Consider the following 25,704-nt stretch of genomic DNA (forward strand, 5'->3'; position numbering starts at 1 on the left):
TATCAATAAACAACCAGATAGTATATATTTTCTGGCTGAGTTTCTTTGGAGAACAAGATATGGACATTGCAGTTTGCAAACCTCTCATGCTGGTGTGTATTTTTTCCCTGGGCAAAGGGTTTCCGGGAGCACCACTGTACTCTGCTCAACAGGGTTGAGGTTGAGGTTGTGGTTCTAGCCCACAGAAAGAACAAGTTCTCCTAACTCAACAGTTGTCCCTCTATTTAGGTTGAAAGGTTTGCAATTCTGGTATCATTCAAGACTCCATCCCATCTTTGGAGAATACAGTCACCTAATCATGCCGGATTACTTTGCTCAAATCATTCAGTGCCCCCTAATTTGTATCTAATTCCCTCACCTGTTTCTCTCATCAATCATTCAGATAGTCAGACAGAGAGTTGCTTTGGCCATTGAAGAACTGCAGATGAAAAAGCGAGTTTGGGAAATACTGGAGAAGTAAGTTGCATACAGATATAAAGATGTGCCTCTCCAAAGTGTCTTGAAAATGACCCACAGTCATTTTAGCTGCTGCCAGCCTTGAAACACTGAGAACATGAGCCAATCAGAGCTCTCTCCCCGACTGACCAGAGTGCCAAATTTTTTAAAAAGGTATTCCAACAATGTCCCACCCATCCTTCTCCATAATTTAGTACAGCTTGGACACATGAGCTTGGCAGGGGCATTTGCTAGGGTGTGTGGGGGGGGGGGGGAGGAAGGTTTTAGAAAAGTCAAGATGGCAGCCACAACTGTGCGATCAAAGTCCTGCCCTTTTTTTACATGATTTTTTTTTACACTCTTTTCTGCATTTAAGAGTACTTTTAAAAGTACTTCTACTTTTATAAAAAACTGGAAACGCTTTATGGGTTTTATCCTTTTTGCTGAAAATGGATAAAAATGAACTGGTGATTTTGGAATTTATTGATTAAAAAGACCTGTTTATTGGAACAGGGATATGTAGGGAACAATGATATGTAATTTGGGAGGCTGGAGATGGCAATTATTATGTTTGTAACTGCTGCAAAGAAGATTGGAAGTCGCTTCTTTAGATATCTTTCTTTTCTTTCTCTTTTGTTATCTTTCTCCCTTTTCTTTTCTTTTCCTACTTCTTTTTTTATGTTTCTGTAGTTTTTTAAACTTATGTAAAATCTTCTTACAATAAAAATTACTTTAAAAAGAAAAGAAAGTAGAGGATCTTGGGAAGATGCTGCAGCTCACTGTGTTGAGCCCAGGACCTGGAAGCCTAGGGGACGTGAGTGCTCCTTCCAGTGGAACCAGCCATTGTGGCCTTCAGTATCTCAAGAGGGAAGTTGAGTTTAGTGTGATTTGGGAAGTACGGCTGTTATGCCAGAAATAAATTAATTCACCTGCCAAAGAGAGACAAAGGAGTGGGCCGGTGCAGCACTGATCTGGAAGCAGCCTGAAGGTTCCTTGTGGAATCCCCTTACTGTGCTCCATTTTTTTCCCCCAGCCCATACAAGAAACCCATTAAGGGACAATATTTGTTTACGGCAGCAATACTGTGAGAATCTTATACTGTAAGCTTCATTCCCATAATTATATTCCAGAGTAATCACGGTTGTATTTGTCTTTTTATACATGAGAGACCACATTTTGAAGGTCACAGAAATCCTCATTTGTATAGAGATAATAATTTTTTTAAGAGAGTCTGATAAAATATGGTACAGACAGCTATATCAGTATTTGCCACATATATGTGAATGGAGTTAATTAAAAAGGGATGAGAAAAACACAGACTTGCTGCATAGGAGTAAAAGTGATAAAATCAGAAGATGCTTGTTATAATCCAGCCCTCAGGATCTCCCTCTGTACTGTAGGAAGAAGCAAAAAAGATCCAGTGGGATTCTGTCTACCAGCAACAAGACTCTGGCCTCCTTGGGTCTGTTTGCACTGTAGTTCTGAGGCATGGATACAGGAGACTAGCACCACAGGAAATGTGAACAGATAATAGCTTCTATTGGTCCAAATAAGTAAGGAATCCCACAGGTACACTCCACTCTTATGCAGGTTTACTAAAAATTAATTTTCACTACCTTCAATGAACGTTACCCTTCAACAGTTGTTTCATAACTGTAGAGATTCTGCAACTGAGTGTACTTGTAACTTTCTACTGGCAGAAGAGGGTCAAGGTGAGACACAAATCCCAGAGATCTGTGAAGTGGCATCTGCTAGTAGAACAATCCTGCTGGCCAAGAGATGGAAGCGAAGGATTCTCCTGACACACATACGCAAAAGGAGGATGGAGAAGAGATAGGACAGAGAAGGAAGACTCAGAGCTATACCCTATCCAACCCTAGGTTGGAGGCAGAATTGTAATGTTGGTACAAAGTTAAGCAAGGCCAAGGACAATCCCAACTCATCTCCATCATACTGAATCCAACAAAAGCATCAGTCAACATTTCTTAATGTCCAGTCATGCTCACTAAAGCTTCTGAAATTAATATGCAGCACTGTTTCAGCTTTCTGGTGTCAACTCTTTTGGCTCACTGGGCACATTGGCCACTCAGAATTGGGCTATTCTTTGGGATTTGCCACCCAACTGGGTAACTTGGGAAATGCAGAGCAAAAGAGCTTCCCTTTGTGAGAATGGATCTTTAGAAAGGGTTCTTTCAAAGAATGATATGCTGGAACTCCTTTTGCTCTCTTTAATAAATACCAAGGCTATGGAGAAAATATCTTCTTCTATTTCACTTAAAGATTTCTTTCCCTTCCACAGGCAGCTAAAGGAGGAGGAGGATGCGATCCGGAAGCAGGCAGTTATCGCCTTAGTAAGTCATAGTTCCTGTCTAGCCCATTAACCTCATCCTATCGTTTGGCAATCTCCAAAAGGGGTCTTACAGGTAGTGGGTGAAATTCAGGAGGCAAATGGGCTTCTGCTTGTACAGTGACATTTTCCATGTTGTCCTCCCTTCCAGCAGCGGATGTTCCTTCAGACCTACTCCTGAGGGCCTCTTAACTTTCTGGAGCAGAGTGGGAGGTTGGCTGAGAATCTGCAAGGGGAAGGCTATTGGGAGCTTTTTGGTCACTTGGAGTGGCTAATTAGATGCAATCCATAAAACCTCAGGATGTCTCCAGTGTTACGTGCCTTGGGATTAAACTACTGTACTAATCTGGAGGATCAAAAGCAGATTTATTTTGCCCTGAATTGGGTGTGAGCATGCCTCGTGTGCCTTCCCTGTTGAATTGATGATAGTCATCAGGAGTCAAAGTTGACCCAAGGGAGCTTTTAGGGCCCCAGTTGACCTCTTGGGTTGGTATTAGCTTGTTTCATTTTCCCCAGGTCAAGCACTTAGTACTTGTATTTAAATAATTCATTTAAACATTATACACCTAAGCTCTGAATGACAAGCCCTCAAGGCAGCCAGCCACAATACAGAGCATACCAAATAACACAAACTGCAGTTAATAAGCAAAGAGTTAAAACAAGAGGGAAGAGCAACATGCTAAGCTGCAACATCAAGAAAATAAGTCCCAAAGTCAGATGTAACAGAAATATCTGCACTGATGACCAAGAGAGGAGGAATGAATTGGGATTTCTGGGGGAATAAGACAGGGTGCTATTATCTAGAAGGCCTCATCCTTTTTCCTGGCTGCTGAGCTTCTGAAGTTAAAGAATCATGGAACAGGTTTTCAGGTGCTAAACACAGTGGTTAAGCAGATTTTTTTTTTTTGGTCTGCGCTTAGTCATTGCTGACCCTGCAGTGACTGCTTGGACGAGTCCTTGCAGTTTTCAAGGCAATTGTTTTTCGGAAGTGGTTTGCCAGAGCCTCCTTCCTAGAGCAGAGCCCAGCTGGAGTGCGCAGGAGGCGGGTTTTTTTCCATTGCTTCGCGCCCTTTTCGGGCGCATGCAGTTTTTCGCGCTTACCGGCAACTGCTCCCAACTCCTTTTTGCAAGGTGCCGCCAGCTAAACCATAGATATTTTCTTTTAGCCACCATAGTTTATTAATTATGACTTGTTCTTAGAATAGTGAGTGAATCCAGCCAATTGTGGTTTGATTAGCAAATCATGGTTAACACAAATAATAGTGCAGGACTTCTCAAATATTGTGGCTCTGCAATAAGCATACCGCCCACCCTCAGTAATCACATTTCAGTCTACATACCAAACAAAAACAATGATAGAACCTGCAGCCTGATAGAACAAAGCCTTTTCATTAATTCAGTTCCTTTCCAGGCAGGGGAGGTGTGAGTTCTGGCCATGACCCTGCTCTCGTGGAGGAGTGACGTCACAACCCACAATTTGAGGATGCCACCCTTAATGCAGTTGTGAATCCAGTTATAACCTGGCTTCAAATTATTTAGGGCTTTGTATGTGCTAACTGAATCAAGCAGGTTGCAGCACCTAGCTGTCCTTGGCTGAACTCATAAAGCTAAGCAGGGTTGAATTTGATTAGTACTTGGATGGGAGGCCATCAGGCAACACCAGAGCTGTTAGATTTAGAAATAAAAAAAGTTTCAGAAAGCAATGACAAATCACTTCTATAATGTTTCCAAGAAAGTACAAGGAGGAATCCATGAAATCACCAAGGTCCTTGAGCAGATTATCAAACAGCATGTCTGTGAGCACTGAGATAGGAATTCATTAATTAACAGGAGCCAACATGGATTTATGATGAACAAGTCATGCCAAATTAACTTGATCTCCTTTTATGATAGAGTTACTAGCCTGGTTGATCGAGGAACTGCTGTGGATAAAGTATATCTTGACTTCAGCAAGGCTTCTTTTGGCAGACTCTCATAGCATCCTTATTAAAAAAAATAGTCAAATACGGATTTTACAGCTCAAATGTTAGGTGGATCCACAGTTGGCTCAAGGACTGTACTCAAAGGGTAGTTATAAATGGTGTCAAATCTACCAGGAGAGACATCTCAAACAGGGTGCCACAGGGTTCTGTCCTGAGGTTGGTGCTGTTCAAAGTTCTTATAAGTGATAAAGATGAGGGAGTCAAGAGAATGTTTACCAAATTTGGAGATGATACAAAGCTTGGTCAGGCCTCACTTGGAATATTGTGTCCAGTTCTGTACCCCATTTAAAAAAGACACTGAGAAAGTGGAGAAATTCCAGAGAAGGGCTACCAAGATGATGAAAGGACGGGAAACCAAGTCCTACAAAGAACAGTTAAAAGACCTAGACATGTTTAGCTTGCAGAAGAGTAGGTTGAGAATGGACACAATAGCTGTCTTCAAATATCTGAAAGATAGCCAGATTGTAGAGGGTTCAGATTTATTCTCACTTGCTCCAGAGGGTAAGACTAGAACTAATGGGATGAAAGTTCAAGGATGTAGATACAGATTTGACATGAGGAAGAACTTCTTGAAAGTAACAGCTGTCAATCAGTGGAAGAGGTTACTGCATGGAGTGGTTTCTTCCTCTTCACAGGAGGCTTTCAAACAGAGGCTGGATAGTCATCAATCAGGAATGGTGTAGTGAGTCCTGCAGGGCTGGGATGGGACCTGATGACCTCTGAGGCCCCTTCCAACTCCACGATTCTATGAGTCAAGGTCAATGTGAAGTAGACTTCACTTTATATTCATGTGCAGATAGGAACTTTCTACATTGCTTACTTTCCAAAATTGCCAATCAGGGATGCTTCCTACTTTGTCTCTTACTAGGGTGTTCTTGGTATCCGCCACAGGAGTGTGTTCTTTACCTTGTTAGAGATGCTAGAACTGGACACCAATGAGGAAGTTCGCATACAGGTCAGTAGAAAAACTCTCCAGGGAGATAGAAGAGGGCTGGCCGTGTTATCTGTATCATTTTGTTGGTCAGTACTTTGGATGCATTCCCTCCCGTTACAGGTTATCAGAGCCTTTTCCACTCTGGGAATGGATAACATACATGTGAGGAAGAGCCTTATGAATAAGAAACAAGGAGAAGGGATTCTAGCCAGGTATTATGCACATTAAGAGAAGCTGTTAATTTAGAGCAAAGGTATACAGTCATATCTCCAACTATAAGCAGGTGGTTATTTGAGGACCAAAAAGGAGCTTTGGGACTTATCCTGGTACATGTCCTGTACCTGAACATGTCCTGGTAACCATTTTTACATGGGGAGACTCCATGATATTTCCTTGATCTCATCCCCAGCCCACAAGTGAGGCAGTTTAAAGTTGTCTTTAGCTGATCCAGTCTTAAAGTAGCATTAAAGGCTGTTCTAACAGTGGAAGAGTCTGGTGCTGCCAAACTAGGTTCTCCCCTAGAAAACCCACCAGGCATCTGAGCCAACTGCTGGCTTGCAGACGTGGATGACATACTTCCCTCCTTGCAGTCTAGACTGGAAGCAGTTAATATGAGGAGGAAGAAAATAGCTCTGATTTATAGCATTTATGAAGGTTAAAAACACAAGGATGCCACTGAGTGCCATGCTTTTAGATGAGAAATCTTTATATAAGCGATTTGTGATGGAAAAACTCACAAAACTCACAAAAACTCATTGTTCATTTCCTCTTTTGTGTCTGTGTATGTGTGAAAGAGGGGCAACCTGTGTTTGTTCTTTGCTTTGTTAATTGCTAAACTTTTTATCCAGGTGAGAAATAACACTCACACTGGACCAGCCTGAATAACAGTTCCCTAGTGGTAGCCGCACAGTAAAGCAGGAGAATGAGAACTAATATTAAATGTGCAATATTAATACACATTATTCAACATTTTCTGCCAGGCCTCTGATCGCATGGGATGGGGGATCTGAAGGGTAGAGAATTGGCTGCCTGCTCATTCTGCTTCTCCTCTGATCAGAGGCCTGGCAAGTAAAAAGTTGCCTTTTCCAGATCTCCTGCAATCACTTCTAGCCCTGCCCTAAACCCCATAGTTAAACCGGTGTTCAAAAATAGCATGTGTTGTGGTGGTAGTGGTGAAGCAGTTGTGAGAGCCGCACGGAGCTGCGCTGCGAGGAGAAGCCATTCCCCCAACACCATAGTCAGCAATTGCTCTGCTTTAAGCACGGGTCCACCGCTGTTCTGAAAAGCACCAAACCCATATGCGAAAGCAGCCGGGGCCTGGCTTTAGCTGTCTTTCAAAACACAGTGGATCAGTGAAGCAGCCCACTCTTGCTTCACTGGGCTACCCCCCCCCCCCGCATGCCTGTTTTTCGGGCTGCCTGACCGACACGGGCAGGCCAAATGTCTGCTTCTCCTGCCACTGCTCCCTGCCTGTGTCATCTAGCTTGGTGACAGGACTTGGGATTGGAAGGGCAGCAGGAGAAACAGGGAAAGATGGTTATTTATCTGTTACCTCTTGATGTGTGGGGTCAGTGACCTGGCAGATAAAGAGCCATCTCCTCCACGTCTGCTGCCACCCTTTCCTGCTTTATTGGGCAACCGGGTATCAGGGCTGCAAGGGGGCTGCAAGGGCTAATTCTCAGATATAGCCACCTCTCCAAACTCAACGTCTCCCCAAGTCGCAGCCCTAGCCCACGTAAGGGAGAGTGATTAGGGACTGTGGTTCCCACTCACAGATGATGCTCAGTGGGAGAGGAAATTGAACCAGGAGAATCCATTCATCATTTATGTTCACCTGCCCCATATAGAAACTGGAAGGGCAGTGCCCTTCATCAGCATCATTACAGTAGTGTGGCTAAATAAGATTGGGCAGCAAGGTAGCAAATTTAATGCCAGCATGCTGGTGAGCTACATTTGAATCCAACTATTTGGCTGTGCCTTTGTCAGGCATGCTGCAATCGCAACTACCGTGCCAGCCCTGCACCGAACAGAGGGTTAGATTACATACCTCTAATATGTCTTCTAAGGATAGTCAGGGGGCAGGGAATGGAGGGAACAAGCCGTGCAAGATGCTGAGTGCTTAATTGTGGTTTAGGGCAATCTATGAAATCACTCAGTGTTTCATTGCACTAAGTATATAAAGTGGATCTGAAGGTTTAAGTAGATGAGGTCCTGTTGAAAATCTGTTGTTCAGGGATCATGTCATAAGGGAAAATCCTACTTTCAAAAATCAGGGTTCAGCAGCCTCAAGTTTCCCAATGAAGATACCAAGTCAGCAAATGAACACTGCAACGAATGTAATTAGACATTCTTCAAGCTTCTGAAATCCATCTCTCATAAGGAAGTTTTGTTTGCAACCTTCTTTTCTATTTTGTGTTTTCCCTGCTTTTCTTTTTTTACCTTTTTAATCTCTGCCTCCTTTTCTCCAGAGAGTCTAGCAAAGCCTTGGAGATGCTTGATCAAAACTCAGACATTCAGAAAGAGTTGATGCTCCAATCTTATACACTCCAATGAAAAGATCTTTTTTGGCATGCAGATACAAGCAGCGGATTAAAACATTGCCTCTGGGTTTCCACTGTGCAGAACGGAAGAAATGTGGGGTCTCTCTTTGACCAGGTGGGTTCATGGGAGCATTTGCAATGGTGGAAGGTCCAGTTAATGGCAGATGTTCAGACCATCTGTTTGAGGTTCTCTCTGTGCAGCTGGCTTTTCTGCAGACTGTTGGCTCTACATTGCCATGTGGTTGATGTAATTCCAAGTTACATCCATCTTGCTGCTGTCGCCTTAAGCAAATCGCCAGGGTCAATTCTTCTGAAACCGCTGCCCAGGCAGGGAAAGAAATCTAACTAGGAAAGGGCCCCGAAGGTGCACCAGCTCTGTTTTTGACCAGAAACCCTTTTCAAATGTTGTTCCACTACACTGAAAATCAGAAGAAAGGGTTTGCTTTGAACAAAAGAGTTTTGAATTTCAGAGAAGCTGAAATTCAGGTTAGCTTCATATTACTTGATATAGATAACAATGCATAGGAAGAAAGATTGCATGAAGGAAGACTGAACTTCTAGTACACACACTGGCACACATCACCTTTGTGTTTAAATATTTTTATTTCTTGTAAGTTGGTGCTATTTCTGGCCACTGATTGCCCCAGCAAAAACAGAACTATTATTTTTTTCTGGCGATGTTGAGTTGTTCTGCCTGCCTGCTGTCACTCTGCGGATCACCAGCAGAGGGTGCTGTTCCAGGAGACCAATGGTTACTCTTTTAAAGGAAAAGGGGGACCATAGAAGAAAATGGGCCTATGATCTTGAGGACTTGCCTGGATGAAAACAAGGCAGTGCATTGAGAAGAACATTTTGTGGTTTCCATGAGATTGTTAATGGTCAGGCTTCTTTGCAATCCCAAGTAGAGGGCTTGGCTGGGAACATCTATGCTGCTGGGCGGACTGCTGCTGCAGTTCTGAAACGATCAGCCTGGCATAAGAATCTTCCTCATCCAAGCTTGAATTTTTTATTTTTTTTTAAAGTGCAAACACATGTTTAAATGGAGCTAAGCCTGCATCAATGCAGGGCAGCATGAATACCTATTTTTCATCATGTTTAATAAAAACACTGCTTAAGTTTAGTAAAATAAATATGTGCCAAATAGTAGCCAATGCTTTTGTAGCTGATTGAATAATGGGAAGATGGGGTCTAGCTTACATCTTAGGGAGCAGTGTAGGTAGATGCTGTATCCATTGATCATCATAATGAAAAGGGCTTGAAACCTTTTTGATAGAGCTAAAAAAGAAAAGCAGAGGAGATGACCAGGCACTCTCCCTTTGTCCTGAAGACAGTCGGCATGAATGTTAACACTTTCTGACAGCAAGAATGGATTAAAGATACTGTACCCAGCTTACAATGGGCAAACTTTTGAAGCTTGTTCTGAGAATACAGTACTGAGAATTTGGAGAGCATGCCATGGGCTCTCTTACAACTTGGTTAGCACAAGAAACTTACTGAATTATGAAATGGCTGTCATAGGCAAGCCTGGCTAGTTTCATTTCCCCAAAGCTAAAGTGTTGACGTTGCTCATGGCCACCCACCTCCAGTGGCTCTCTACCATTCCAGCTTAGCTTTTTCATTTTTCTAGACACTTCTAAACACAGCAGTGAATTGCCACCATTTTTACATTTTAAAATCACTTCTCCACTAGTGACTTAATAGCATCTTCTAGCTAGAAGTCACCCAGCCACTGTGGGCAATATAATGCCTCTTCTCATTATTCCTCTGTTGGCACAATGATGGTTAGACCACTCTAGAAGCTGCATTATATCCCCAGTGGGAATCCTCACTAAGGATGCTGATGGGTTTTAAGTGGGACAGAGAGGCATTCTTTAAAATAAAGATGCTAGAGGCTGATTTTTGCTTTTTGTCCACCAAATACTTCCCTCTTTTTTAACTGAAAACATATTTTTAAAAATTAAGTCAAGAAGGGCAGGGGTCTGGTTGGAAAGTGTTTCTAGACACATTGTCCTCCTGGGCATCAGGCTGTCCTAAGCCACCAGTGGACACTGCACTCTGCCCATTGAATGGGATCTCTGAAGTGCTATTGGATTTTTTCCAGATTAGTTTCCTTCCCAGAGAAGCAGCATGAGCGGGAGGGCAAACAAATTGTTTATCATCTAGTCATGTTGTAAGCATGTCAGTAAAAGTAAAAATACTCCAACATTTTGAGTCTTGGCAGAGTTAAGGGTGGTGATTCGCTAATACTGATTTTTATGCAACCTCATATTGCCTAATTCAACACTTCCCCATGAAATTGCTTTTAGTTCTGAGACATGAGAATTTGGGCTGACTGGCTTATCCCTTGTATAACCCCCACGTCTGTTAGTCTTGGGTAACAGAAGTCACCCTGGTAACCTTTGCTGGCTTGAGTAGCTGCACATTTTACCCCTCATAAATGTGCCAGGAAATCAAGACGTTAACATTAAACAAAATGTGCATTAAATGCAGGCATCTCCAGGGCCATACAAAACAGAAAGCACAATAAATGATACTGCTTTGTACAGTTTCTGATGGAACAACCTGGTGCTGTCCTTAAGAACAATCATTGTAGCTGGAAATTAGAAGGGGCAGGAATCAGTTTGGTTGACAGTACCCCTCCATGCCAGAATGGGAAGAAGTCAGCGTGATAAACACGTCCCTCGTGTTTGCCAAAATCCCCTCTGATGCCTTTGGGTAGTTATTTATTTTGGCGCTTCTTTCAGGAAACCTCTCGGAATCTAGAAGGCAGCCGAGTTCCAGTGTCACGATCTTTCCTAGCAGGCTACTGAGCGGTAGAACATTCTTCAGAAAAGAAGGGAACGGCTGGCTGGGATTTTCTCTTGCTTTGGAAGTATCCAAGCAGTGCAAAGTGAACTCATATTCACATGGCTAAAAGGTTGCCCACCTTTGATCGAAGAGCTTGAGGTGTGATGGGTTCTGTTTTCCAAAATTATTCTGGCTTAACAAGCACCCAGATTTTTAAACCAAATTCCCATTGGTGCAGAATCCACTCCCATCTTTCAGTAAAGGGAAGCTAAAATGAAATAAACACACTTGGCAGCTAGGAGGATAAAGGTCACTTTACTTTAAAGTTTCCAAAATAGTAAGTCCATAATCTGTTCTTCTAAGTGAAAACACATTCAGAGATTGTAATTATATGCACACTTATTTGGAGATAAGCATTCTTGAAAAAAGACTGAATAGACATGCACAGGACTGGACTATGAATGGACCAAACCACGCAAGGGAAGCAGAGATCTGAACAATTAATTGCATATTGTTTGTTATAAAAGAAAAACTGACTCTCTAATATGATGACACATTTGAAAAATGAATGTTAAGACTGCATAATAACATAGAATGATTACATTTATTTGCCTTCTCAGGTCTGGTAAATTTCTTTCTTTTCTCTCTGCAAACGTATTCCTGAAATGGATGTAATGGACAGAAATCAGCAAGAAAAATTAAACAGATGCAACAAGGGGTTTAGGCAGTGTTCTCACTTTTGCTAGGCTAAGGTTCCACCGGAATTAACTTATACCATTCTGGCTAAGGTCATAGAACTTGGAATGTTGTTGATCCCAGTGCTAGAACAGGGTGCATTATAGCTCTGTTGCCCATCAAAATGGGCAGATTTTTTTTAAAAGACCCCATTTTTTTAAAAAAAAGATGCTTAGGAGCTCTCTATTCATCTGACCCCCACTCTCCCTCTTTCCTTTTCACTTTACCCTCATCATTTCTCTTCTGCCAGTTTGGTCAGCACTGATAGGATGGTCACTTGCAAGAATGAATCTAATCAACCTTTTAGGGATTAAGGACATATTTGACATTTTTGTAAAGAGGATGAGGGCCACCATGATGGGTGCAGGTCACGTATCTGAGTGGTCTTCCTTTTTTTTTTTTTTAAGCCTATTTCAGGACTTCCATTACAATTTTCATTCATTTCTTGCCACAAAATGATGGGAAACTCTGCCAATATTTGGGAGATGTGGTCAGTGAGGTTCTAGTAACCACAAAATGGGGCCTGGGAGCGGCAGATAATTTGAGGATCTCAGGTAGAGCAGCTGTCCCAGTGCTCTTCTTAACAAGTGGTCTTGCGGATATTAGCTGAAACAGAATACTGTCCTGCACAGTTTACTTGTTTTATGATATCCTTGCAATGACTTCAGTAGTAATAGAATGATATTTCACTTGCAATCCAATGGGCTTACATGTGCACAGCATTCATTTGCTTTGGAGCAGATGAGGTTTTCAGTACTCTTTCCAAAATAATAATAACTAGACAACCTGTGACCCGCTGAGTCATCATTTCAGGATATTACCTTACCTAAACAGAGAAACAGAATGACCATGGTCAAAAAGTAGTGGGAATGTGAACGACTTATGACCTGCTGCCAGCTTCCCATTGACTTTGCTTATGGGAAGCTGGCAGAGCATCAGAAATTTTCTGTCCCTTCCTCAGCCATTAAGAGATTTAAAATTTCTGCCACTTGCCCATTGGGCCTTGCCGCCAGTCGATTGGGCTCAGGCGACAGAGGGAGGAGCGAAAGAGGTCAAGGATACGCCCATGCTGACCACAGCAGCGCAGCAGCACAGCAGTGCTGAAGCAGCCACAAATTCCCAAATTTCAATCCCACAGGAGTACTGAGTTCTGGATTTTGGATGCATTCCGTAAATTAGCCCATTTGAGGTACCTTGGTTGAAAAACTGTTGCCCTATGATGCACCGTTTCACCCAGTTGAAGGTTACAGACACAAGAGTTTTAATAGTATAATAATAATAAGCAGTCGCACCTTAGGTGCAATCCCAAAACAGCTGGAGCACTGCTTGAAGACCATTGGCACTGACAAAATCACAGCTTTACTTGGAACAGCTTACATCCTGTGACGATACCTTTAACACCATCAAACAACATCTGCCTATCCCAGGTCCTTGGGAAGGACTCGATAGGTGGTCAAAAATGCCAAATCCAGTCTAAACATCTGGCTGACTGCACAACCAACCATAATAATAATAATAATAATCCAGAAGCCCACAGTCTTTAAGTTGATGAGAGGCTTGACTGCCACAGATGTCATATTCCATCTGGTGTTCTACATTTTCAGAGTACTGTAATGCTTAGCAAATGGTCACTTATTTTGTTATATATTGCCACGACCAGCAGTGGCACTGGAAGGATCTGCACCAGTTACAGAACCAGTTTTCTAGCTGAATTCAATGTCCTCTAGTTTACACATAGTAAAGAGATTGATTTCACAGCTGGGCATGTTCACAAAGTGTATGTATGTGAAGCGGGTAGGGAAAGGAGGCATGTTTTCTATGACAAATAATCTTGAATGGATTTTTCCCCTGTTTTTTCTAATAACTGTGTCACTGTTGAATAACTCCAATTTCCCTGGAGTAAACAGGGTGAGACTTGATGACTGCAATCAGGATATAGATTTTTTAAAAAAATATATATGTTATATCATTTTCCCCCAAGGAAGAAGATTTATATTCAAAACATGGTTGGGAATTGAGAAATCAGTTGGTTAATAAATCTTTCCCATACCTTTTGGTTTTGCCTTTCCATCATTCTGGCATGGTGTGGGTCCCTTCTGGTAATAATTTATTCTGCCACAAAGATGTGGTATTATTTTCATGCTTTTACATGCTTAATCAGGAAGAACTCCAACTGCTTTTACTGAAGCTAAAGCGATTGTTGCCTTTACTTTTTCAGGCAGATGCAGAGATAAATTATTGTGGTTTGTGTATGCTAGGTTTAAGAGGAAGCAACAGCAGAGGAGTGGAAAGTGGTGGATCACAGACTCAGAATAGATCAGCTTTCTCTAACCCAATATTTCTCAACCTTGGCCACTTTAAGATGCATGGACTTCAACTCCCAGAAGAATTCTGGGAGTTGAAGTCCATGCATCTTAAAGTGGCCAAGGTTGAGAAATGCTGCTCTAACCACTTTAGGAGGAAGGAGGAGTCATAAAAGTCAAGGAGACAGACATGACCATATGATTGAAGTCTTGCCTCTGTAGATGCATGTAAAAAAGAGGCAGGGCTTCAATCAACCAGTTGTGGCTGCCCTATTGACTTTTTTGACCCCACCCATAGACACCCCCTAACCTCTTCATATTTTTCCTTGGTATCTCCAAAATACCAAAATACCCTGGAAGTACGAGAAGAATAAACAACAAAAGGTCGCAACATATCAAAGTATAAAGTTCTGATTTTGAGAATTTGTTGCTAAAAGAAAAGTGTGAGAGAATCCCTGATTTTCAAAAAAAAATCGATGATAAGGTTTCACTTGCTACATACTACCCTTAAATGGCAAATTCATAAACACACAAAAAAATCCAAAAAATATTAGTTTTATAGTTATGACAAGTTCTGGGTATTAAACAGTGGTATAAGTGGAACAGCTAAGCAAGAATATGGATTGTGTCAAACAGGCTCAAAAATATTATTGTATTACTGATGAAATAAATAGTGGGACAGTTAGAATTCCCTAAATGTGAAATCAATTATTTAATTGGATTAGAAAGTCCAAATTGTGTGTTAAATTATTCAAACCAGTTAATAGGATAAACTTTGCATAATTAAAAGATAAATACTTTGGTGGCTACCTCCATGCTCTATCTTGCCTACCAAAATAAAGGGACCCCCTAGCTTGCTTGCATTTGTCAAAGTGGTGAAAACCATTCAATTCCAAAGGACTTTGTGAGATGGGCAGTAGACCTTGATTACACTTGTAATTTTTTAAATGAATTTAAATGTTTTATTTTTATTGTTAAACCACTTTGAGAGGGAGGGAGGGAGGGAGGGAGGCAGGCAGGCAGGCAGGCAGGCAGGAAGGAAGGAAGGAAGGAAGGAAGGAAGGAAGGAAGGAAGGAAGGAAGGAAGGAAGGAAGGAAGGAAGGAAGGAAGGAAGGATGGATCCAGGCCTTACAACTTGATTTTAAATAGCATCACTAGGGGAAAAAAAGGTAGAAATAAATGTTGGCTTGAATAAAAGAAGCACATGCATTTAACTAAATGGGTTTTTCATGTCATTTTTTTTCTTACCTGTTTGCTCCATTTAATGCTTATATTTATTCAGGATGCTCATTTGATGCACAACGTCTTGACATTTGCACAGTACCTCTGTACAGTGCTGTTTTTGTGCTTCCCCTTGTGCACTTAATTTTGTCTGTATCATTGTTCTGTTCTCTGTCAAGATTGTGGCAGAAGGAAAATATTGTTAAGTAAGTAAGTAAAGAAATAATCTCAAAGAGCTGTATCTAATTACTTACGAGCATATCCTTGTCTGTTCCATCAGTAGCCTTCTTTACACTGCTTAAGAGTATACTTAAAAAAAAAATCTAATAACTAAACAGCTCTTCAGCATGTGAATTAAAAATTAAATACTGTTAATCAGAGGATCAGTGGCAGCCAAATGACCCAAAACATAGTTACATTCTGAGGATCAGGTTAAAAAATATTTTGAATATTTTTTTCTTTTCTTTTTAAAAAAGACCAAATGTTTACAAAAAGGAAAAGACTACAGCAATAGGTAGTTAAGAAAAAGATATAATGCTATGGCCATTTCCCTCCTTATCTTAGAACAGACTTCCATCATTGTGCCCAAAGAATGTTAATGAAGACAAACATTTTATTATCTCCTTGATGACTTGATGTTATCAGATGCCATCAGTAACAGTGGAGAAATGGCCCATGTGAGCAGCCCAGAATATTCCTGATAACAGCCACAGCAGATTACATGAAAAGGGTAAATGTTATTGGTACAGAGGAGTGAAGAAAACAGTCACTAGACTGACAGGAATTTGTCACCATAATCTGATTTATCTCAAAAGAGGAACCTTTCAGCTTTCTGCGTGAGTCATAACAATTACTAGTGTAACTTTCCTCTAAAATTTGAAAGAGATGGAGAAGTCAAATATCTGATTGCACAGTTCATCTATGCCCAACATAATGCCTTCCAGATATTTGGGGACTAGTATTTTCAGGACATCAGCTGGCAACTCTGCGAGTTGTATCGTTTCAACACATTCAGAGAATATGATGTTGGAGAATAAAGATACTTTAACCATCCAAATTTCTGCATGGCCTATATTGGCAGAACTTACCTATGTTCTCTAAGCCATATTACTATATTATCCTGAATGAAGACTACATTTTTTTTTCTCAGATAGTTTCTTTAAAATGGGAGGGTCATCTTAGATGATCTGAGAATATAGCAATGGAGGTAGATAAGAATGTTTTCTGTCTAGTTTTCCTCACAGAGAAAAGTGTCATCTTAAATTTAGGGTTGTCTTCTTTTTAGGTAGCTACAGTAGCCCCTCCAGTAGTAATGTATGGCTGTGAGAGCTGGACCATAAAGAAGGCTGAGCGCCGAATAATTGATGCCTTTGAACTGTGGTGCTGGAGAAGACTCTTAAGAGTCCCCTGGATTGCTAGGAGGTCAAACCAGTCAATCTTAAAGGAAATCAACCCTGATTGTTCATTGGAAGGACTGATAATGAAGCTCAAGCTCAGATACTTTGGTCACCTAATGCGAAGAGAGGAGTCTTTGGAAAAGACCCTGATGCTGGGAAAGATTGAAGGCAAAAGGAGAAGAGGACGGCAGAGGATGAGATGGTTAGATAGCATCACTGAAGCAATGAGCATGAAACTGAGCAAACTCAGGGAGGCAGTGAAGGACAGGAAGGCCTGGCGCAATATGGTTCATGGGGTCACAAAGAGTCGGACACGACTTAACGACTGAACAACAACAACAACAGTAGCCCCACCTGGCATTTTTCATGTCTGTTGGATCACACATCTGCAGAATGCTAAATTGGGGAAAAGGGAAGAGGAAGTGACTGTAATGCTGCAGATCTGGAAAAGTCAACATCCTAGCTAGATCTGTTTGTCTCTTTGAGTTCACATATCTTAAAGCATGGTTTGCTCAATCATGGTTTATTCAGTAAATCACAATTGGTTCACTTCACACAACATGCTAAACCACAAACCGTGGCATACCCATGGCAGTGGCTAACTTCAGACAACATGGCTAGATCAAAACCCAACAAGCTACATTATAGCTTTGTGAATCCAGACTTTGATTAAAAAGGCAGAGAACACATGAAAGCCCAAGAAGTGATAGCAGGTTTCTCCACTTTCTTAGGATTTTCCTTAAAGGCTCCTAGGAGCATAGCTCCATCTGCAGAAACATTTGCTGTTTATCACCTCAGTGCCAGCATCGTATGGTGGATAGTTTTCTGAGACAGCTAGTTGCAATTTCATTTGAGTTTCAAGCATTGGATTTACTAGGTTCGGTGATGTGGCCCACGTTGGAAAGGCAGGGTGAGGGGGAAAAAAAAAAGGTAGGGAAAGGATAGCCTTTCCGGGAGTGAGCTAAGAAAGCTAAAACGAATCCCAATACTCGCTCTGTAGAAACAGGACTGGGGCTGGATTTTGCTGTGGTTTGGTGAGATCAGGTCTGGCTGCTTAGCAGCCAGATGTCATTTCTTCTGGATCTGTGGGAGCTAGGAAAAAAGCTGCAGGACCAAGAAATAACAAATGGTAGGGATGTTTCAAAACAGCCCTTTTCAGCTTCCAAAGGGGTGGACCTGAATGGCCAGAATTTCCCAGCTAGCATGGCTGAGGCTGAGAGTTCTGGGAGTTGAAGTCCCAACTTTGAAAAGGCTGCTCCAGAAGCTCAACCTTCATGTGAATATATGGAGCGGAGATGTCCATCTATGCCTTAAAGTGAAATCTCTCCGTTTGTACAGGACAGCCAGCAACTTCCCAACTTCCCTGCATTTCTATCATTTTAATCAGTAGAAGAGGAGAATTTGTTTCCCTGGGAAACAGTCACTGATCAGTATGAAAAAGGCAAGCCATACACCATCACAAGAAACACAAGAAACTTCCAAATTCAGTTTCTTAATACTCTGATGGCTATGAACCAAGATGGAACCATCTTGAAACATACAGGATTGTCCAAAGTGAGGCAGAAGTGTGTACCTGTGAGTCCTGCCTGGTGGAACCCCCACCCCCCCTTCTGTATCAGACAGTAGAATGCGTAAATAGATGATTGGCTGGAAGGAGAAGGGGACAGATCACGTCATGCAGGTGTCTTAGAAAGGTGGGCTAAAATTCCATATAAGGGAAAAGGTAGAGTTTGAGCCAATTGTTGCTCATTTCTGTGTTCTCTTGTTTTGAAGTGGTATAAAAGGCTGATGTAATCGGCGTTCGGGGTCTCGGCTCCTTTCGCTGCTGGGACCCTTTTGCTGGAGCGCTTCAGTAAAAGTTTTTTAGAATACTTCACCTCGTGTCTGGATGTCTTAATTGGCTTCAGCGCCAGGCGAAACCCATTTAGGGGACAACACTCAGTTGGAAGGATTTCTTTTTCTTAAATTGTCTTTGATGAAGATGATTGCATCCAAAGTGTATTGGAGAATGTGGCAACCACCTTTTGAGCAAGCCAAATCTTTATGATCTTCAGAAAGCAGAATTTTGGTTCTTATTGGTCAATACCAGGCATGCCAGTTGTTTGGGGAACTGTGATATAATAAACATTAAATTTTCCTCTGAATTCATTGTGGGATACAACACAACAGAGATGAAAATAAACAGAATTACTTATAACAATACAAACACAATTGCATAAATGACTTTGAAAGGGAAGTGTTGATTACAGACCTTCCCAAAGAGATGGAGAATGAATATGCATCTACCTTCCTGAACTTCAGCTTTTACAGTTACATTTATTAAAATTGTATGTGTCAGGCTTTTGTGAGTTCTCAGGATTATAATTTAAGACACAGCATATCAGGCAGGACTTGTGAATTGTTCTCTTTTTATTCAGCAAGCAAAGGAACACAAGCATTTTGTTTCAATTCTAGGCAGCGTTCTTTTACAGATTCCCCTCCTGGCCCAGATAACACCAGCAGCAAATCCAGCAGCAGCAGCTTGAGTTAGCAGTGACTGCCCAGGCATCTGAGAGTGAATCTTTCTCTCCTGGCAAAGTAAGGCTTCCTGCATCCAGTGAAGTCTACCTTGTTATGTTGGTAGTCTAGAGAGTTGGCTAAATATGAATATTGTTACTCCAATATTCTACTCTACCCACTTAAAGATAAGTAAAGGATAATTATCCTAGCTGGCTTTTGGGTGGCAGCTGCTCTCTGGTAGGATGTGCACTTCCCCTTTCTTTTCTGTCTTCCCACCACAAAGACCATCTGCACAGGTAGAATTTCCTCCTGAAGGCCCCACTTTTTCTTTAGTGCCCTTGTCCAGATTCCAGCCTGCTCCACTTCTCTGAGTCTTGCCCCAGCCTTTTCTCAGACCAGCAACAAACCTTCAACAGCTAACAATGTCCAGGTCCATTTCTGTCTACTCATCATCTTACCTCTGTCCATCCTCTCTCTTTCCTCCTGAAGTCTCCACAAGTCTCCTCCTTCTTCCCAGTTGAGCAGTAGCTCCCTTTCCTATGGGAGAGTATGTTATATTGTCTACTGTCAGAGCTCTACTGTCACCTACAAAGAACAACATTTCTAGGTATCTGGATATGAACATGATAGTATGCTAAATAGCCATGGGTGACTATGGATGGATGGATGGATGGATGGATGGATGGATGGATGGATGGATGGATTGACTGATTATCTGCCGTCAAGTTGGTGTTGACTCTTAACAACCACATAGATAGATATTATTTCCCATGACAAGTTGTCCCTAACCTGGCCCTTCAGTCTTCCAACAGGGCATCCATGAACGCTATAATTGAGTCCATCCACCTTGCTGCTGATCATCCTCTTCTTTTCTTTCCCTCCACCTTTCCCAGCATTACAGCCTTCTCCAAAGAAGAAGGCTTTGCATATTGTATCTGAAGTAGGATAATTTGAGTCTGGTCATTCATGCCTCAAGTGAGAACTCTGATTGACTATTGACTGGCCCACTCTATTTCTTTGCTTGGCAGAAAAAAAGGAGGAAGTTGTATCTGAAGGGCCAAACTATGAAGAATTATTATCAAAAATTGCCTAGAAAATGTATTCAATAATTCTGCCATCCAACACTTCAGAATTATTCCCTCCTTAGGGGAAACGTCTGCTGCTAGAGTAAGAGAGGTCATTTCATTTTAATAATGTGAAGCATCAGAGCTTGCCCTTAGCAAAGGAATAATTCTGAAGCGTTTTGAGCAACCAGCATTACTTGGAATAAATTATTGTCTTCTGTTGCTTCTTTCTTGACTTCATGGCTGAAATTTGGCTATCCCTCTCCATTTCAGTTTAGACCATGCATAACAACTGCCTATACTTTTTAAAAGAGTACCGCTGAAGTGTTCAAGAATGCGACCTTGTTGCCATATCTGTGTGAAACAGCATCATGGTTCTATTGCTTCTCTGCTTACGCTCAAGGGTAAAGGGTAATTGATGTCTCTCAAGACAGGAAGCTTAAGATGGTTTCACAAAGTTTTGTAATCCAACAGTTGGAAGAGAAACACTAGTGTATTCTAAAAACAGAGCAGTTTGGCTTCCCTCAGAAACTAGAAAAAAGGAAGATTTGGGTTACTCTTTCAACACCAAGTCTCCTTCACTTAGCCAGGACAGCCTGGAACAGTGCAACGGTTATTGCCTTTAGCTAGTGTTTGATGTGACCACCTTATTTTCCTTCCCCCTACCAAAAGCAGCCTGAACAATGGGGAAAGGATCTCCCTTTCTGCTATCTAAGAAACATAAAGGAACCTTAAGCTGGCATCTGATAGCCTGGAGAGGCCCAGATTTTCTGACACATTTTACCAGATTATAATCCTCCCAACTCCAAGATACATCTTGGCACCAAAATATCTTTTTTTAAACTAGTATTTAGAGATGACTAAGTCACACAACACAAAGACGAGCATCAGTAGGATAGGTTTAGATAAAAAGAGTAGGCTTCTAAAGAGGAACAATGGTAGACCCATCCAAAGTGGAGATTAAACATAACAGAAAAGTAACTTTGAAAGAAATTGGACAATGCTTGAACACATACAAAATAAAGTCAACCACTAATGCCACTTTCTTTCTAGTCATACACTGTATCTAGAAGTCTGGGTTAGATGATCATGTACAAAAAATGTTGGAATCAGAGCATTCCTCACCATGCCTTGGTAATGAGGCCCATCAGTGCTGCAGTCCACCCACAACTATTCCCTCCACATTTTAGCCTGCTCAAATTCACCCTCTCCCTGAAATGAACCAGATGACACAGAGCACCTTCCTGTTTAAACCTACCACTATCAATATCAATCTTATAAAATGCCTATATTTTGTCTTCTATGGGACCAATATTCTTCTAACCAAACCACACCAGGGAAGGAAGAAAGGAAGGAAGATGTTGCTGGGTAAGGTTCTTCTCTTTCCAGCAGCTGAACCGACACAGAACCCAGCAACTGGATGGGGGAGGGGCAGTCCTACAGTCAGCCAATTGGAACTCAGCAGGTCACCAACATCCAAAGACAGACTCCTTCCTGAAACATAGCATGTCCATCAATTGTCCCAGAAAAACATACTGTATGTTCATGCTGGAACCTCTTGGACCAGCAGTAGGCTGACAATGAGACAGAGACTCATTGTGAGAGCACGTCCTTGAAAAACAGTACGTGACCCATCTTTGAGCTGGGAAAAGGAGGACTGAGTGCCACCAAAATTGTTCTTTGACAGGAAATTGAGAAAGAATTCTAGAAAATGTCCATTCCAGTTCAAGTGCTGAATTGGTTTAGCTAAAGATATCAAATTTTGGAAGAGATTAAATAATTGCTCTTTTTGCAATTAGTTATGATGAATCAGTTGATGGTGGTCAACTACTTGTCTGTGAGAGGCAAACTGTATAGTTAGATAAAATGAAAGAAGAAATTCTGCTTTCTTGAGCCTTGAAGATGATTATTGAAAGTAATATCTTTGGAGCTGTGTCAAAATGAGCAGAACTGAAATAAATGGGTTGGGGATTGAACTGATAAATAGCCTATCAATACTGGATTCATGGCCAGGATTTTGGGAGAGGGGCAGGAAATCTTCACACATTTTGGAGATATAATGGGTTCTTAACCAAGCACCTGCTTGCAAAGCTCTGCCCAGCAGGCAACAAAAAGACCTCAACCTCATTATCAAGGTAGTTAATTACATGAAAAACAGTGCATTATTTGCCTTTGTTTGTGAAGGTTTGGGAGCTGTTCATAAAATGTGTCTGTTCCGCATTAGTTTCAATGTCTGTCAAAGGGAAATATGCTTGGATGAATTTATGAGCTGAAGGAAGTTGTCCTATTTTTAGCATACTATGGAAAAGAGACTGCGTGAAGCTTTAAAAAATGATAGCTTTCAGATGAAATTGGCATATCTGGCAGATATATATATATATAACGGCTAGAACACCTGAATCTAAAGCTTAAGGACAAAAATATCACTATCATTGCTCATCATAATATAATTATAATTATAATTATAATTATAATTATAATTATAATTATAATATATAATATAATATAATATAATATAATATAATATAATATAATATAATATAATATAATATAATATAATATACAAACATAATATAATATAATATAGTCAACATCAGCTATGGATACAGCAAGTTGGAATTAAAAATGTCTCTTTATTTTCTCTACCTGATGAAACTCTCAAAGACACAGTTCTTGAAAATGCCCTTGAAAGGGGGAGGGGGGAGAATTAAACCTTATCTAGCCTGCTATAGGATGAATTCAAGCAATATTTCTCAGATGTCATGGCTGAAAATTGTATTTATTTATTTAAATAATTGATATGACCACCCATCTCACAACAGTGACTTTGGGCAGTTTACAAAGATTAAGATCCAACAATTACAACAATTACCCATGCTGCCCCAGGTAATGACACCTTCCAATCATTAAACACATCATCATCAACAACAGGGCTGGCCTAACCTCCTGGCCCAAACACCTGGGAAAACAGCCAGGTCTTCAAAGCCTTACAAAAGGCCAATAGGGTCAAGGTCATTTGGATCTCTAAGGGAATGCTGTTCCACAAGGCAGTCACAGCCACAGAGAAGGCGCAACATTTGGTAGCTTGTGAGATCTGGAAGACTCAATCTTTGGAAGTTCTGGTTTCTCCATCACTAGAAGTTTTTAATAAGAGGCTGAACAACCACCTTTCAAGAAGGGCTTAATTGGTTTGTCTGTACATTGCAGAGGGCTGGATTAGGTGATCCTTATGGTCCCTTACGAATCCCCAGTTCTATGGTTCTAGGAAACAATGTAAGTTTGATATAAATTTGAAGCATGTTTTCTAGATTTACAAATGTTTTGTTTTTAGTTACAATATATCACTCATTTTGAAATTTCAGGCAAAATTATTGAAGGAGACATAATATACTTATGTTCATTAAAAAGGGGCATGGGTTCCAAAAGACTGAGAAAAATTATTTTAGAGCAGTGTTTCTCACACTTGGCCACTTGAAGATGTGAGGACTTCAACTCCCAGAATTCCCCAGCCAGCCATGCTGGCTGAGGAATTCTGGGAGTTGAAGTTCACACGTCTTAAAATTGCTGAGGTTGAGAAACACTGTTTTAGACTATTGTAACTATAATATAGTTTGTGGACAGGGAAGCCTTTTGCACTTAGGGGATATTTGGGGGGCCAAAGACAAAGCTGCAAATTTCTGGTTCATTTTTCTGAGGCGGGGTTTGCAAGGGTGGGGCCATTTTAAAGTTGGTCCTCGAAGCTATCTGATACTTGACAGACTCTTCATCCAAGATTTCAAGGTGATCTGGAATCAAAGATTGAAGGTAGGAAAGGATGCATCCAGCCCATGAGTTGCCCAAACCTGATATGAACTAGACGTGTAGGAGCTGAACAAGAACACACATATGCACACGCACAAATGTCAGTGATTGGTGATAAGCTGCTGTGACCCCTGATATCAACAATGGCAACTTGGCACAGCATTCCCTGTGGAGGCCTAGCAGGTGTTTGGAGAGACCTGCTTCATCTCAGAGGACTACTTGTCCAGCAAATTCAATTCAGCCTTTAGCCCGCCATTAGTATGTCAGGACAGATCCATCTTCCCAGTCCATTGCAGTGCAAGCAGAAACTGCCCACTATTTCTGGAGGGCAGGTATTGATATGAATTCTGCCACTTTCCCTCTTCTAGCCCAAGTGACAGGAAAAGTGATAAAACTGTGGGGGAGGGTAAAGAAACAAGGGAACTCTCAAAATGTGGTAAACCCGATCTGGACCTAACATCAAGTCATTGCCAGGGCCAAAACAAAGGAGGGGGCTGAAATCTTGAAAGAAATGTCTTAAGTCTTTATGACTTCCGGCCAGCTTACACATGAAAGGTAGGCAGCTGAAGGCAACTGTGTGGAAAAGCCTCAGCAGGTCACAGCATCTTACACCTTCAGTACTGAGATGGCAAAGATGATATTTGACCTTTGTAAATGGACTGCTGTAATAGTGTTTGAAAAGAACTTTGAAGAAGATGCAATAAGTACTGTTACCATCACAACGATCAGAATAATGTTACAAATCCTCTGATATTATCATGACCAGTATAGTACCTGCATACAGGCACTTGCAAGTGTGCCAAATTAGAGATGTTTGTGTTTAAACAGGATGATCTGTACAAGTAGTCCTCAGTTAGTGACCACTTGTTCAGCGACCATTTGAAGTTATGATGGCGCTGAACAAGGAGACTTACTGCTGGTCCTTGAAACTGTGGCCTTCGCAGCATCCTCATAGTCACGTTGGGCGCTTGGCAACTGGTGTGCAATTACGACAGTCGCAGTATCCTGTAGTCACATGATCATCATTTGTGATCTTCACTTCTAGCTTCCAACAAGCAAAGTTGATGGGGAAGCCGGCAGGAAGTCACTAGTCGTGGTCACATGAACTTTTACTGCCAGTGTCAGAAGCCTTGATGCTGGGAGGATAGAAGAGAGAACACCAGAAAAAGGGAAAAAGTAAACAAATCATAGTAAAAAGGGATAGCACAATCTCTGGCAAAATGTCACTGTTGGAAAGTTAGCAGGGCTCTTTTGAACCAATCCTAATGACCTAAAGTTGGATGGCTGTTTAGGAGGTCCAATCCCAAAAGAAAACTCAGAGTAGAGAAACCAATCAGACCTTGGAAGGAGGAACCCCTGGAAAGCAGCCTAGAAGGTGCTGAAAAATCTGACAGCAGGAGAAGGGGAGGATCTCAACATGTGTTTGGCCTCCCAGACCTCAACCTTTTCCAACAGGGTCATCTAGTTTCCAACATCTTTTAATCAGCTCTCACTGAAACATGTGGACAGGGCTGGCTGGCCACCAGCTCTTCTCATACCTGCATCTGCGGCCATTCTTGCTTCTTTGCTCATTCCGAATTAAGAAAATTTGAGCAGGAGTTTTGAGGTTGTAATGGAAATCATTTCTGTATATGTGTGACTTATTAATACACATTAAT

At 41.4% G+C, this 25,704-nt stretch overlaps 1 protein-coding gene across 1 annotated transcript in view; it reads left to right on the forward strand.

Moving 5' to 3' along the window:
• Nucleotides 1-8,251, forward strand: part of HEATR9 (HEAT repeat containing 9) — a 31,574-nt gene extending 23,323 nt beyond the window's left edge. Inside the window, exons 12-16 of the mRNA XM_088133460.1 lie at nucleotides 383-456; nucleotides 2,735-2,786; nucleotides 5,633-5,719; nucleotides 5,819-5,910; nucleotides 8,167-8,251. Of these exons, the coding sequence (XP_087989586.1) occupies nucleotides 383-456; nucleotides 2,735-2,786; nucleotides 5,633-5,719; nucleotides 5,819-5,910; nucleotides 8,167-8,251 (390 nt within the window). The remainder of the gene's footprint in view (nucleotides 1-382; nucleotides 457-2,734; nucleotides 2,787-5,632; nucleotides 5,720-5,818; nucleotides 5,911-8,166) is intronic.
• Nucleotides 8,252-25,704: the final 17,453 nt, after the last annotated feature.

The sequence above is a fragment of the Python bivittatus genome, unplaced genomic scaffold (assembly GCF_059951505.1).
Source record: "Python bivittatus isolate LINGU-HERP-01145 unplaced genomic scaffold, Pbiv_v1 ctg000080_np1212, whole genome shotgun sequence".
Classification (NCBI taxonomy): domain Eukaryota; kingdom Metazoa; phylum Chordata; class Lepidosauria; order Squamata; family Pythonidae; genus Python; species Python bivittatus.